This window comes from Falco punctatus (assembly GCF_963210335.1).
Source record: "Falco punctatus genome assembly, chromosome: 6".
NCBI lineage: Eukaryota > Metazoa > Chordata > Aves > Falconiformes > Falconidae > Falco > Falco punctatus.
In genome coordinates this window covers 16,186,348-16,199,466 of record NC_137585.1, presented here as the reverse complement: position 1 = coordinate 16,199,466, position 13,119 = coordinate 16,186,348, and the positions used below count along the sequence as shown (strand labels likewise).

Sequence of the window (13,119 nt, the reverse complement as noted above, 5' to 3'; positions counted from 1 at the left end):
TAAGAGGGTTTTGTATTTGACTATTTTTTCTTGTTTTTAGGATAAAAGACAGAACTCCACCACAAGATTTGTATTTGCCTTGTGTTCAGCATGGAGAGGGAAAAAGTACTTTTTGTTTTGATTCATGGCTGTAGTGGCTTGTGATTATACCTGATCTATTTTCTGACAGCTCTTTACTTAAATGTACACAGAAGCAAACTCAAATGTTGTTTATATTTGAGCATGCACTTACTTCTAGTTACAAACACTGGCAGGGTAAGTTGTTGTAGCTTGAAAGCAGACTCGTGTAAGGGGTCTGATGGAAGTAGAGTTGCTGTATAATGAATTACGAAAATGAGATCTTGCTTTGACCATTGGGAAGATTACTCTTGGTTTAAGTTTATGAGAAGCAGGGAGAAAGAATGGATCAAAATAAACCACTTCAGTAAACACTTAAGGGTTGTTAAAAGACAATGCATACTTTAATAACTAACTTCTAAAATTCTCACTCCTGACTCCAGGCAGTTTGTGAGCCGGCTTTGACAAGGCTATGGCCTCCTATTGATAAAAATCAAAGAAGTCTGATTCCTCTGGAGTAGGATGTTTTTCTGAGGGAGTGATACAGAAGGTAGAAGGAAACCAGAAAGGGACTGGAACTTTGTCCTGCATTAACTTTTACATGTGAGCGGAGAACACAGGCCTCTTTGCACCACAGTATTAACATCCACTTTTTTCTTATATTTTCGTTCTATTGTTGAGATCAAGAAGAATCCCCTTATTCCTCACTGGTCTGACTCTGAAGGGAAGTGGAATGGAGCCCAGTACAGAGATGTTTTCAAGACAAGTAAAGTGGAAACTCCATAGGCTGGGATTAGACTATCTGTGTGTGCTTGTGAGCATGTTACTGCAATAGGATGTAAGTTCAGAGGGTGCCAGCTGTTCCACGCTATTTCCCAATGCACATATCTTTAAGCATCCTGGCTTTCCCTTAGTTACTTTTGACAGACTCTAAGCAACGAGTATACTATTGCTCTCGGATATCCCAGAGCAATCCAACCCAGATAGCCTTATTTATGCGTAGCAAGTGAAGATAATCTACTTAATAGTTTAAATGAAAAGCTGCTCTCTGTAGTCGTCACTGTACCTTTGACTGAGAGAAGGGCTAAGGGACCATTTTCCATATGCTACTTTCCAAACCAAACTATGACTATAAGACACCATCAGCAGCATGTTAACAAGATTTAATGTGCTGTACACCAAATTACTCTGGCATCAAGCAGCAATAGTATGAAGCAGGTTTAAGAATAAACTGTTCTATTAACTACATAAATTATCTTAAAGATATGCCACAGAAGTAAATAACCATTTCAGGTGCTGCAATTATCAAGGGAAATGTAACCAGAAGAAAAGGGAATAAGACAAGTAAGTCTCTGCCCTTTCTGGCTTTGACAGACATCCTCTTCAAAAAATCCACTGCTGCTTGTAATCTTGTGACTGACATTTATGTTGACATTTGCTGGTACCACAGCACTCCAACTGCAGTGGAGTTGATTTGACTTTATTTTTCCACACCACTTGCATATATGTTTTTTCCCTTTTTTTGAGAGGGTTATAGCTAATAGCTCATAATGCTTAAGTTCCTCAAACATGTTAAAAAAAAATCTTCAGGTTGCTAGAGAAAGGTGAGCTGGAAAAAACTCTTTTTGTATGTCCTAGGACCTGCTCTGGGTGCCAATACAATACTTATTGACACCATTGCCATGTAATGTAGAGCAGGCACCAATATTCCTTTCACTGTGTGGAGTATCACAGAAATCACACTAGAGGATACTGCTGATGGGAGATGCACAGAAAGTAGACTGGGGATCTCACGTAGGAGTAGTCAGGCAGCTATGAACAGATTTGTCTCTACAAGGAACCTCTAGAAGTTTCAACTCTTGAGGAAATAATTTAAATTCCTTTTAATTTAAAACGCTGATGTATGTGAATGGACTCAACAGAGAACATAATTCCAGCTTTATAGCACGGTATCTTAGTGATTCTAATGCAGTAAGCTCCTCAAAGTTATGCAGATAAATACCCAAATTCTATGGCCGTGCACCTTCAAATGGAAGTTACACACTTCAGCAGGGAACTTAGGTTATTTTTCAGCATGCTGTTTTAGCAGTCTTCTCTAATGCTCCTTACACATACATGAAAAATTAATGTATAACTTTGGTAAAATGGTAAACAGAAACCTAAGAATTTTCTGTGACAATCTAACCTCGGAAAACTTTGTATTTGGGTGGCTACTTTCAAGGAGGTCTCTTTACAGCTAAGGAAGAAAACTAGAACAATGCCCCCCCCAAAAAAAAACCCAAACAAACAACTCAAAAAAAGTTATTTCACATGAATTCGTTTATGCTGGTCTTGCATTTGCCTCTTAGATGAGACAAATCTTAGTTCAGGAGACCTGCTCCAAACCTGATTTGATTCTAAAGGCATTAAGACACTTAAATGATGTGAAAAGTGTGGCCGTATGTGCCACTGAATTCTGTCTGCCTTGGTGTCAACTTCACTGATGCATGTATTTTACAGAGGTTACCTTGCACAGGTATATATTTTACTGTCAAACTTTTACTGGCATGTAAAAAAAAAAAGTCAAGTTCATCAGGCATATTACCCAACAAAACCTGAGTTCATCATAGGTAATTACTCCTACTGCTAAAACTCCCCCATTTAGGCAATCAGTAAAAAAAAGTACCATTCTGAAACTTATCTAACTGATCACAGTCAAAGAAAGGTAGTATCAGTACTCAAGCAAGCAAATAGTTGATGTACCAGATTAACAACTGCATCTTACTAATAATAAACAACAAAAATAACCTGCAACTCCTTCTGGCGTTCCTTTCTAAAAAAAAGAAAGAGGAAACATTTTCAGGTTCATATGAATTGATTGGGACTGACAAGATGCAATTCTAAAAGCTTTAGTCAATTTAATCCAATTTAGAGAAAAAACCCAGGACAAATTTTAAGTAATTTCGACAAATGGAATGATGGAGGAAATCATAACTGTTCACAGATATGCTGTAGCCAGGAAATGAAGCCAAATTGGCCAGCTAAACTGTTCATTGTGAGCTTTTCACTTAGTGTTAGTGTGTTCTGAATGAAAAGAGAGGAAAGCCTTCAACATCTGAGTCATATTCTCATACCAAACTGATGTCAAACATTAATTTTAAACAATTAATTTAATTAAACCTTTCAGTTCATATTTAACAAAACATGACATATTTTGCTTCATTGAAACTCATTCTGTAACAAACTCTTCACAGAAACAATTCCGTTTTCAAGATGTAATTAATTTTCAGGGTTTCACTTTTTTGTATCCAAAACCAATTTAAAATGCATTTTCTTGCTGTAATCGGCTGCAATTAAGAAAGATAAAAAAGAGCAATTACTATGTCAACCTAATAAAGCCAATGCAAAAACTCCCTTTTATTTCAATAAACTGATTCAGTCCTTTGACTGACGTTTTTCATTGGTCTCTCTGTTTATGCTCTTTTTTTCTAGATTGCTTAATGATAAGGAAGATTACAGAGCTGAGTTCCTGGACAAACCATTCAACGCTAAGGCATTTCTGATGCTCCCGCTGCAACACAGTCAAGTATTTAAGCATGTAAGTGCCACATTGCTGCATCTGAATGCAAAAGGATGGGGGCCTGTTTCAAGGAAGTAGGGAGCACACTACATTGCTGGGTAACCATGACAATGAGACAGCAGGAAGAAGAAATGTTTGCCTAAACAGCATCCAGTCACATAACCCCAGCGTAACACCGCTCTAGTTAAACAATGTGCCAGGGGCTAAGAAGGGCTTACTTAGTGTTGCACGGTAAAAATGCCCCATCTCTAGGTGGAGAGGTGCAGGGACCTTTCTGTCTCCTCAACACATGTCCATGACATCACCTGGGTTTGGCAAAGATGTATTTGTGCACATGTATTAATGTTGCTGTATTTAGCCACAGCCAGTGGCAGATTACCAATGTAATATTACATTGCTACTAAACCCACTGACATTCTAGTACAGCTGAGCACCTACCTTCCCAAAATCCCACTATCAAGTCTATGAAAATGATGCAAAGTAGAAAGTTAGCCAAACAAAAATAATATACATCTTGCTATTACAAAACATCTATGGGGCACGGCAAAGTTAGGTGGCACTTTATAGATGTTAATGTAAAAGCCATATTTGAGATGTGGCTTTTGCTCCACAACCCTTAGAAATCCAGTTCTGCTTCTCTTCTGCTTAAAAATTTTATTTGCTCTGCCTTTTGACTCGAGGAGTTCAGCAAGTGCTGCACCCTGCACAGTTCCCCTATGTCTATGTACAGTGCTGGGAAGCTGCGTTATTCTGGGGCATAAGAGTGCCTCGGGGGCAGTTTCTTTGTTAAATCCCCGAGGCAGAGATGGAGCACATCAGACACACGGTCCTACATTTTACACCATGCCAGAAGCCTATGTCCCTTCCTCTTGCTCTGCTTCACTTCTTACAGAACCTAGAAAGAAAGCCTGTCTCTCACATGTCTTTTGCAGTCATTCCCAGTCCTTCTCTACTGTAAATCCTGGAAGAAGAATGCTCCCTAGCTCAGCTTGTCTCCCATCCTTCTGTAACTGCCCTCGGGCAGATGAGCCCTTTGTTGTTTGATCCAGTTTGGCAGCTGGATTTAAACAATCTGTGCTAAACCTAATCTACTCTGACTTCACTCTTCTTGAACCCCCAGTTTTTTGCAAATGAGTCTCCTGCTTTATCAGCTACATAAGTTGTATTTAATAGAATTAAAATGCTAAACTGATGATACTTCTCACTGAGGGCAGATTACCGCTGGATTCCTGAAAAGGGTACTCAGCAGGAAGGATGTACAGAAATCAACCAGCAAGGGAGCTAGGGACCACGGAACCCCTGATATGCACAATAGAGGGGATATTAAAAAGTGGGTAGGAGGCAATGAGCAATAAGCATCCTGGGCCAAAATGTCTTTTAAACCTCTGGCTCCCTTTCTGTCTGCATTAGCTGACGTCTGTGGGCTGACTTGGTAGGCATTTAAGGAAATGAACTACACTGTTTTGTCATGTGTAGTACTATAATCAACAACATCAAATGAACTCAGCATCAAGCTGGGATCACCCAGTTACAATGGTAGGAGAAATTAAATAGCGTTAATTGGAGGGAGAATATAGAATTCCTTCTGCCTGGGATGTGTCTCTTAGCTGACAAAAGCCTGCATGGCTTGGCTTATTAAGAGCCAAGTTGATAGGAAAGCTGAAGGGGGAAAAGGAGCATTCTCCATTGTGTGCCAACCCAGCTAAGGAAAGGCCGGAGTTTCAGATTAACTTTTAAAGAACAGCAAAAGATTAATGAATTTTTATCCCAGTCACCATTAACACATCTGAAGGTGCCTCTAACTAGACCACATACAGCACTTTTTTTCTTATTTCACTATGAGATCAGGTAAGTAATATATGTAAGGGAGAAAGTCAGACAGAAAAGATTTTTTTCAGCTTTCAGAAACCGAAACAACTTTCCACTACAGTAGTCTTCCTACTGGCTACACAGCTACCTGTACATATTCCATGTGAAAACCTTCTGCACAACATTTTTTTCCCTGTTTTATTAACATTTTATGTAATCCGGACTGCACTTTGCATTAACAAAAAGAGCTTGATTCTTTGAGGTACAATGAATGCTCATTTCCCACTGAGCCTGTGAAAGAGGTCAACATGCAAAACAGCTCAATGTTGGTCCCTTGTATTACTTGGAAATTGCTTTCCTGCACCCTCCATTCTCTGATACATTAGGAAAAGGCTGGGAGGAATACCAGAGTATCAGCTGTGACTCAGTTCTGCACTCTGTGATTTGAATCCATTCCAGATTTTATGATAGAACTATAGCATATGAAATACGATATTGCAAACAAAGTGTAGAACAATCAGTTACATTTAAAAGGGTTTATTTGCCATCTTTTGGCAAATAAAGCATGTGTGCATATACTCTTTCTTAAAAAACTGCCCTTCCTTTTGTATATATACTTGCGTTTTTTCTATACTAAACAGTTAATGAAATTCCAATTACTAAACAAAAAACTGTGAACACTGTGGACGGTAAACTCTTTTTCTCATTATATGTCTATCCAATGCCTAAAACAGACTAGTTCTGTTTTTTGAACAGAATCATCTAGGAATTTTTGCCATTTAGAATAATAGTATTTTTATTTAATTAATTAATTTTAAAATAAAAATGTTCTTTAATTTACCTGATTCCCTTGTAAAAAGTAAGGAAGAAAAGTGGAAGAGATTTCCATAAAATATCAGTATGGTAAAAGCACACAACTGAGGAAATCACCTCCAGTGAGCTAGAATTACAGATTAATAAATTACACGATGTCCACCTGAGTACTCAAAAGTTCAGATGTTTCTTTGAGTCATAGTTAATCCTCTTGAATCTAAGCAACTACATAATTTCAAATAGTAGCTGCACTATGTAAAATGTCTTAAGAGAGGAAGATGCCAAAATGGACTGAAGAATCCTAGACTTTCCAATAAAAACATTCTTTTTGGTCAACATTATTTGCTAAATTCAACCTAAGCATATTAATCATTTTGCTCAACTCACAGTTGCATTTTTCAGTTAATATATTAATTATCCCTCCAGTTTCTCTCAGATTTTCTTATATGCCCCATCTCTCTCCTTTAATAGATAATGGCATGTCTTTCTTCCATATTTAGAAATAAAACCTCTCTTAAAATGACGCTTCCATGAAAAACCTCACTTGAAAATGTTGTGATGCTTGATGGACTTGAAAGCTCTGCCCAAGAAAGACAGGCTGTGACAGCTGCATGATCCCTGAAGATGCTTTAAAGGGCATCTGACAGATAGTCCATTGCTCTTACCACACAGATGTAATGTTACAGCTAGAGGGAAAAACAAACTGCATATAGGAGAATCTGCAGGCCAGTCAAATCAAGGAGAATGAGGAGGAAAAAAATCAAAGGAGAGAACTTGAGCTGATCAGTCTTTTCCTTTTTTTCCTATAAAACTCAGAGTAAGGAAGGTGCAACACTGAGTTTTCCGCACCCCAGCCTTTTCCAGGCTTTACCTGTAAGAAAGAGGAGCCGAGAAGGCATCAATGTCACTCCAACAAAATGCTCACTTTTGCACTCAGAAAATGCCGATCTTAGAGAGCATTCTTGACTAAGGGCTGCCTGTGAAAGCTACAGAAGAAGCTTCACTTGTCAGTTTAAGTGCAGGATCCTTTGTGCACAGATTTAAATGGGAAGTTACTTCAGCTTCAGGGAAGCAGTAAATCTAGCCCAGAAATCTCACAGTGCAATACATTAGATAAATATTATTAATTACCATTACATTAAATGTAAAACATGTATTTTACCATTTTATGATGAAGAGTATTTCCTAAAATGTCAATAAAGGTTAAAAAGAAATGACCTGGTTGGTTTGTTAAGCCATGTGGATTAGTTTCCAGTTGCCGCTTACTTTAAGAAAGAATCTGCAGCATCATAAAAATCAGATTCTGTTTCTTATATTTTCTTCTCATAAAAAAGGGGGAAAGATGAAACGTGAAAGAGCTTAGAGCTAGGGTATTTGGTTTGAGGATCAGTTGAATATTTCATTTTGTCTGTAGCACTAATTATAGACTTGAGTATTATACAAATACTGTTTCATATTAGTTCTACGGCCAAATTTCTAAATTTAGAACAAATCTTTTTTTTGTGATGCAGTTTTAATAATAAACATTATGATCAAGTCTAGGTGTATGTTACAGTATTAAAATGCCCCTTTTTTAAGCACTTGGTGGAATCACTGTTACTGCTCTGCTATGGCTTAACTAGTCTGCCTGTAGAAATGAAGATTTATTTTTGTGTGGCTTGAACTAAAACGACTGATTTTTGATGTGTGCTCACCCTTAACTATTAACATTGTGTGCAATGGCAGTTTAAATGTTTTATTTTCAAATAAACAGGCAAATGGACTGTTATTTCTATAAATACTAACAGGATCATGCCCAAGCACTGGGATTTTTCAGCCTGGAGCAAGAGGAAACCACACATTTTCTGTTTATTTTTGTGGGTTTTACTATTTTAAGTAACATCAAGCCCCGGACTGAAGATATTCTGACATTTCTGGTTACTTTGAAGAAAAGAAGTCCCAATCGTTTCTTAGCAAGTTAGGTCAACTTATGCTCAGTCACTGAGTAGTAAGAAGTATTCTCTGTGACAACAATATATGCAATGTCCTCCTGGATGTTCATCACCATGTCTCTTGCAATGGAGCTCAAGAGAAATACATAGGAAGATGGGAAAATGGTTGATGGAAGGCCTGGTCCTACTAACTTGATTCCAAATCTACTGATGTGCATAGTGCCGTTAAGTGTGATTCTGCCGGGATATTTGAGAACTGTCCCCGTCTCCTTAATGGAGAACAGATGTTGACAGTGATATCAGCTGCTCATTTCTGTTCTTTCTTCCCCTGACCTAAGTTTTAACACATTCATGAGGGAAAAATTGCCAAGGTTCTTGTGCTGCCTCTGCAACAGTAAAATCTGAGCGTCAGCTGTACGGTTTAGACCTGTGCACTAGTAGACATTGTTTTGGTTTTCCTTTGTAGCTGGCTACTTAATGTTTTGAAGGGTCAGAAATGGACAATTGTCTGGGTTGTTTTGAGCAATACCTCTGCATCCTTTGCTTGGCTTCACTTAGTAATAACCAGTTGATTATCTACAGGTAACGAAGTGCCTGCTGAGAATTTTAACTTGCTTTTTGAATGGACAAATTCAGACACTACTAGAAGACTGAAGTTTTACAAAGGTATCAGACTGTCCTGTGAAACTGAAGGCTTTCTGGGCCCAGAGTTGTTCGTCTAAACCTCTGGTCAGTTTGAAACAGTTTGACCTCTGTATCTCATTTCTTTGCAGTAATAAAACCCTCTAATAAATAGAGAGAAAAATGATTGAAGTAAGTAAATACAGAAAAATTAAGGAAGGAGAAGGCTAATGAACTCAATTGCAATCAGTAGGCCAGTATTACCTTAACTCAAAAGTATTGATTAAATAACTGAATATTTACATCTTGTACTGGAACCGCTGAAGGCAAATGATGCATTGCAAAGCAAACAGAAGCTGACCTTTGCACGTTTTCCCATCAGGCTGCAGGGTAAATCCAACTGGGCAACTGCATCGTACCCCTGTCGCGGTATCCTTGCAAGTCCGATCACAGCCTCCATTATTGACAGCACATGTTTCTGCAGAACGAAGGAGAAAAAGAGAGAGAGAGGGAGAAAGGAAGTGTAATGAAATGTTCTCGGGGAGGGGAGAGGCTCTTCGGGGCAATATTACAACATTATGAAAGCAATCTAAGTTTAAGCAAGCCAACTGAAGCAAGCTGTCAAGGTCATCAGGGCCCATGTACTGGTTTTGACTGGTAAATCATTTCCACAAGTCAGGATTTCTTTCTCCCCCCAAACTGGTGTTTTTATTTATTATATTTAGTTAGTGCTTTTGAACTGTTTTAGACAATAGGATGGGTTATTACATATGAAACAAGTTTAAAAAGAAAAAAAAGTGATTGCCTTTAAAAGCAGAACCAAACATTCAGTCTGTTTTGTATCAGTCAATGTCTAGCTGAGGCTTTTTAAGGCTCATGTTTTAAAATGATCTTGTAGGCATAATGAACTTTAAAAAGCAGTAGAAAGCAAAGCAGAGTGCTAGACTTGGAACTGAGAATTTAAAATCCGTAGTTAAGAAAGAGTTAATGGAAAATGAACTACATATATCACTTTGACAAGAATCTACATGCCCAATCTGTTCTTACTGAACTACAAGCAAAAGGCATCTGGGTTTTGTCCACTTAAAGCTTTTTGCAAATTGAAAGGAGTTTGGAGTGGGTGGGAGGGCATAATTGAGGTCACTGAACCCATTCCAAGCTGTGTCATTGAAATTTCCCAGTGCTTGTAGTATGTAGAAGGGTGGCTGGGCAAACACAGGCAAGAGAAAGCTGCAATACTTCTCAGCTTTTACAACAGTGGGCAATGACTATCAGGTACCACTACATTAAAAAAAAATAATCTTCATTACAGAAAAAGCAAAAACCACTCTCTTGTTGCCATTATTTTCTGTTACTCATGTGCACACCCCCCCCCCCCCCACACACATACATACACACACACACCCACACACACATCCATAAAATAGATAAAAGGCAAGTGAAATGATTAACTTTGCTTTGATCCAGAGAATAGAGTGGATGTAAGGATGCCAATTTAGCATGTCAGTTTGAACTGTGCATTTATCTGAAAAGTATTTACTTCAGAGAGCAAGTTCTTTTAATTGTATCTTTTTCAGTTGCTCTGGCTTTGATTAAATTAAAATACTCCCCTACCCCCCAAGACTGCCATTATTCTACTCAGCTCACCTCATTCTGGCTTTCCCTAAAGAGGCTTTGTCATTACTTACTCAGATTTACAGACTCCTATTGCTGAATATTCACAGCCTGTGTCACAATTGTACCCTGTGGACAGGGTCTGACAATAAGCCATAGGACATGCTAATCGGGAATTGCCTTAGAACAGAACATTGATCAAAAATTATTTACACAGAACAGAAAAGGCTTTATCTTTCAATTGACTAGTACTAAAAGATTTTTATTTTAAAGTAGCCTCTGCTAATGCCCTCAAGGTGAACTCGGACCGGCCCTTTGGAGGGACCTCACTGCTTCAAAATAAGAGAAAATGGTGTAACTGTTTTTTTTTCATTTGCACTGGCACAGACCTTCACATCAGTTGTGGAATAAGCTGCTGGCGCTTATGAACAAACTGAAAGGAAGGGTTGGGGCACACATGCATTAACAACATGGGACAGAACTCTGCTGTCCATATATGTTCACACATGCTCTACTAGACAGGTTTTAAATTTTTTATGCCATGTGTGCTATGTAATAACATCATATAGAAAAAGCAATTGGTATACAAATGGATTCGCACATAACTGCCAGCAAGCACAGCTAACAAATGGATCAATACATCTTCTGGAGCAGTTTTCTGAAAATGGAACTGAGTCTGCAACTCCTTATTTTCAGGTGGAGTTCTTGCTCACCTTAGATGTGACTTGCAAGATCTGAACATGATTGCTCCTGTAATATAGTTCTGATTTTCATCTGCTCCCCTGGGAAGGGCTATTTTATAGACTTAAGAGGCTGAAACTGCTACTTGAAGAATTTTTCTGTGAATGACAATGTTGGCATTTCCATTTGTATGTGAATGTGTGTCCATCCTCAAAGGCAAACATACCAAATAATTTTATGTTTCAGAGAAGGGGAAAATTTTTGGATCATTTAAAACTTTTTTACTTGGGTACAGTTTAATGGTAGGATGATTTGCCAGGAGTAAAGAGTTAAGGTTAAAAAACAGGAAAAAAGGCTGAAGATGTGCGTTTGGCATGGCACTGCAAAGAGCCGTAAAACTTACTTTAGCAGATTAACTTTGGTGTATGAAGAGTCCTTTATTGCAGTTCATCAACACGAAATGAACATAAGCAGTAATATTTCTGCTTTCTGGATGACATCCAGTGAAAATGAATAGACACAACAATTTTTTTTTCCCATGGCATGGATGACTGGATCTATAGGGTAAGGGTCATTCAGTGAACAAGAGTTATTTCTATGTATAAATAGAGGGAATCAAGCCAGCTTTTCTTATTTTCACAGAGATTTAGCAAAACAAACCAAAAAGGATAAATAACCTTCAACTTTCCTGGTGACTCTGACTTTAATACATGATGAACTCTAACAGAATGAAGATCCAAGCGAGCAAGAGGACATCTGACAGTACTTCTAACATTTTTGGTAAATAGAAAGATGTATTGATGAAATTCCTTAAACTCAAGGTTGTGAGAAACATTGGTAAAAGGAAGCAAATGTGAATAGCATGATGTGGGAAAGAGGTATTATGAGCTATAGAATAACTGAGGCCTATATACAGCATAAACTGAAGTGTGTCACCAACTGTGTTTCTGTTAGAGATGACTTCAACTCACCCCTACCAAACTTTAGTATATATTTGAAATGCAAATACAAGTTTTATGTCTCAAATAAAGAGCAGAAGCAAATTACTTATTTCCAAGCTATCACACTGGAGAAGCTATACTTATATGGAAGGGAATGAACGGATGTTCAAAATTTGGATCAGATCTTCATGGTGATATTGATCCTACAGACCATTTTCCACTGTTTTTTTTCTCTGTGAAAGGCAACCTCAGCATATTTATTACTATCCAACCCCACCCCACCCTGAATTTTTTGAACATTTCTTATGGTATTTGTTCTGATGGGAGGAACAGAATAAGAACTGGAAGACACAAATAAAGCAGTGTCAGGTAACTGACAATAAGATACCTTCTGAATCACGATAAAGCTCATAATTTGAAACTATTAAGACTTTACTGTGAATTTAAAGTGATGTTTGCAGCCCTACTTACATCCTTATTGAACTCCCACCAGAAAACTCACGACAGGAACTGGGATCTAAAGAAAAGGACATCTGTCTACTTAAGGCAGTCTGGGACAGCTTACATTCTGTTTTTCCAATGTAAGCTCCTAATTTTGGAACAATCTCTCATGTATCTGCTCCCTGGGCCTATAGAAAGGAAGTAACCAAAATCATTACCAACATGCTATACCTGCGGTTTACTCAATTAGGATATTCACTGTTTTAACAATACTCCATTGCACTATGGGTACACTATCCATTGCACTGCTTCTGGATATTAAAATACCTTATTAAAAAGCACCAGCTTGAGCTGGCGGTCTTTCAGCACTCTGTCAGGAACGTTGACTGAGTTACCAGGTGAAGCTACATGGGTGTTTGGTGCTTTAATATGTCACTTCAGTGTCTGCAAGGGTTTAGCAGGGAAAGATCAGTTCTCCAGGTTCTAGTTCTGAAGTTTTTGAACTAAAGCAGAATTTCTACCAGGTGGCAATAGGGCCTGGTCACTTTCTTAAAAAGAAGACTGATATCAGAAAGGATTTATTTGGCTTTGAATGCTGTTAAATGCCTGAAACTGAAGATATGTGTCATGGTTTGGGAACATCTCTGAAAAC

At 38.1% G+C, this 13,119-nt stretch overlaps 1 protein-coding gene across 4 annotated transcripts in view; it reads right to left on the bottom strand.

Annotated features, from left to right (window-relative positions):
- The window catches only part of SCUBE1 (signal peptide, CUB domain and EGF like domain containing 1), a 218,476-nt gene that overhangs the window by 68,174 nt on the left and 137,183 nt on the right, over nt 1-13,119 (bottom strand). For all 4 annotated transcript variants that reach the window (XM_080392825.1, XM_080392824.1, XM_080392827.1 and 1 more), the window contains one exon: nt 9,152-9,268. In XM_080392825.1, coding sequence (XP_080248951.1) covers nt 9,152-9,268 — 117 coding nt within the window. The remainder of the gene's footprint in view (nt 1-9,151; nt 9,269-13,119) is intronic.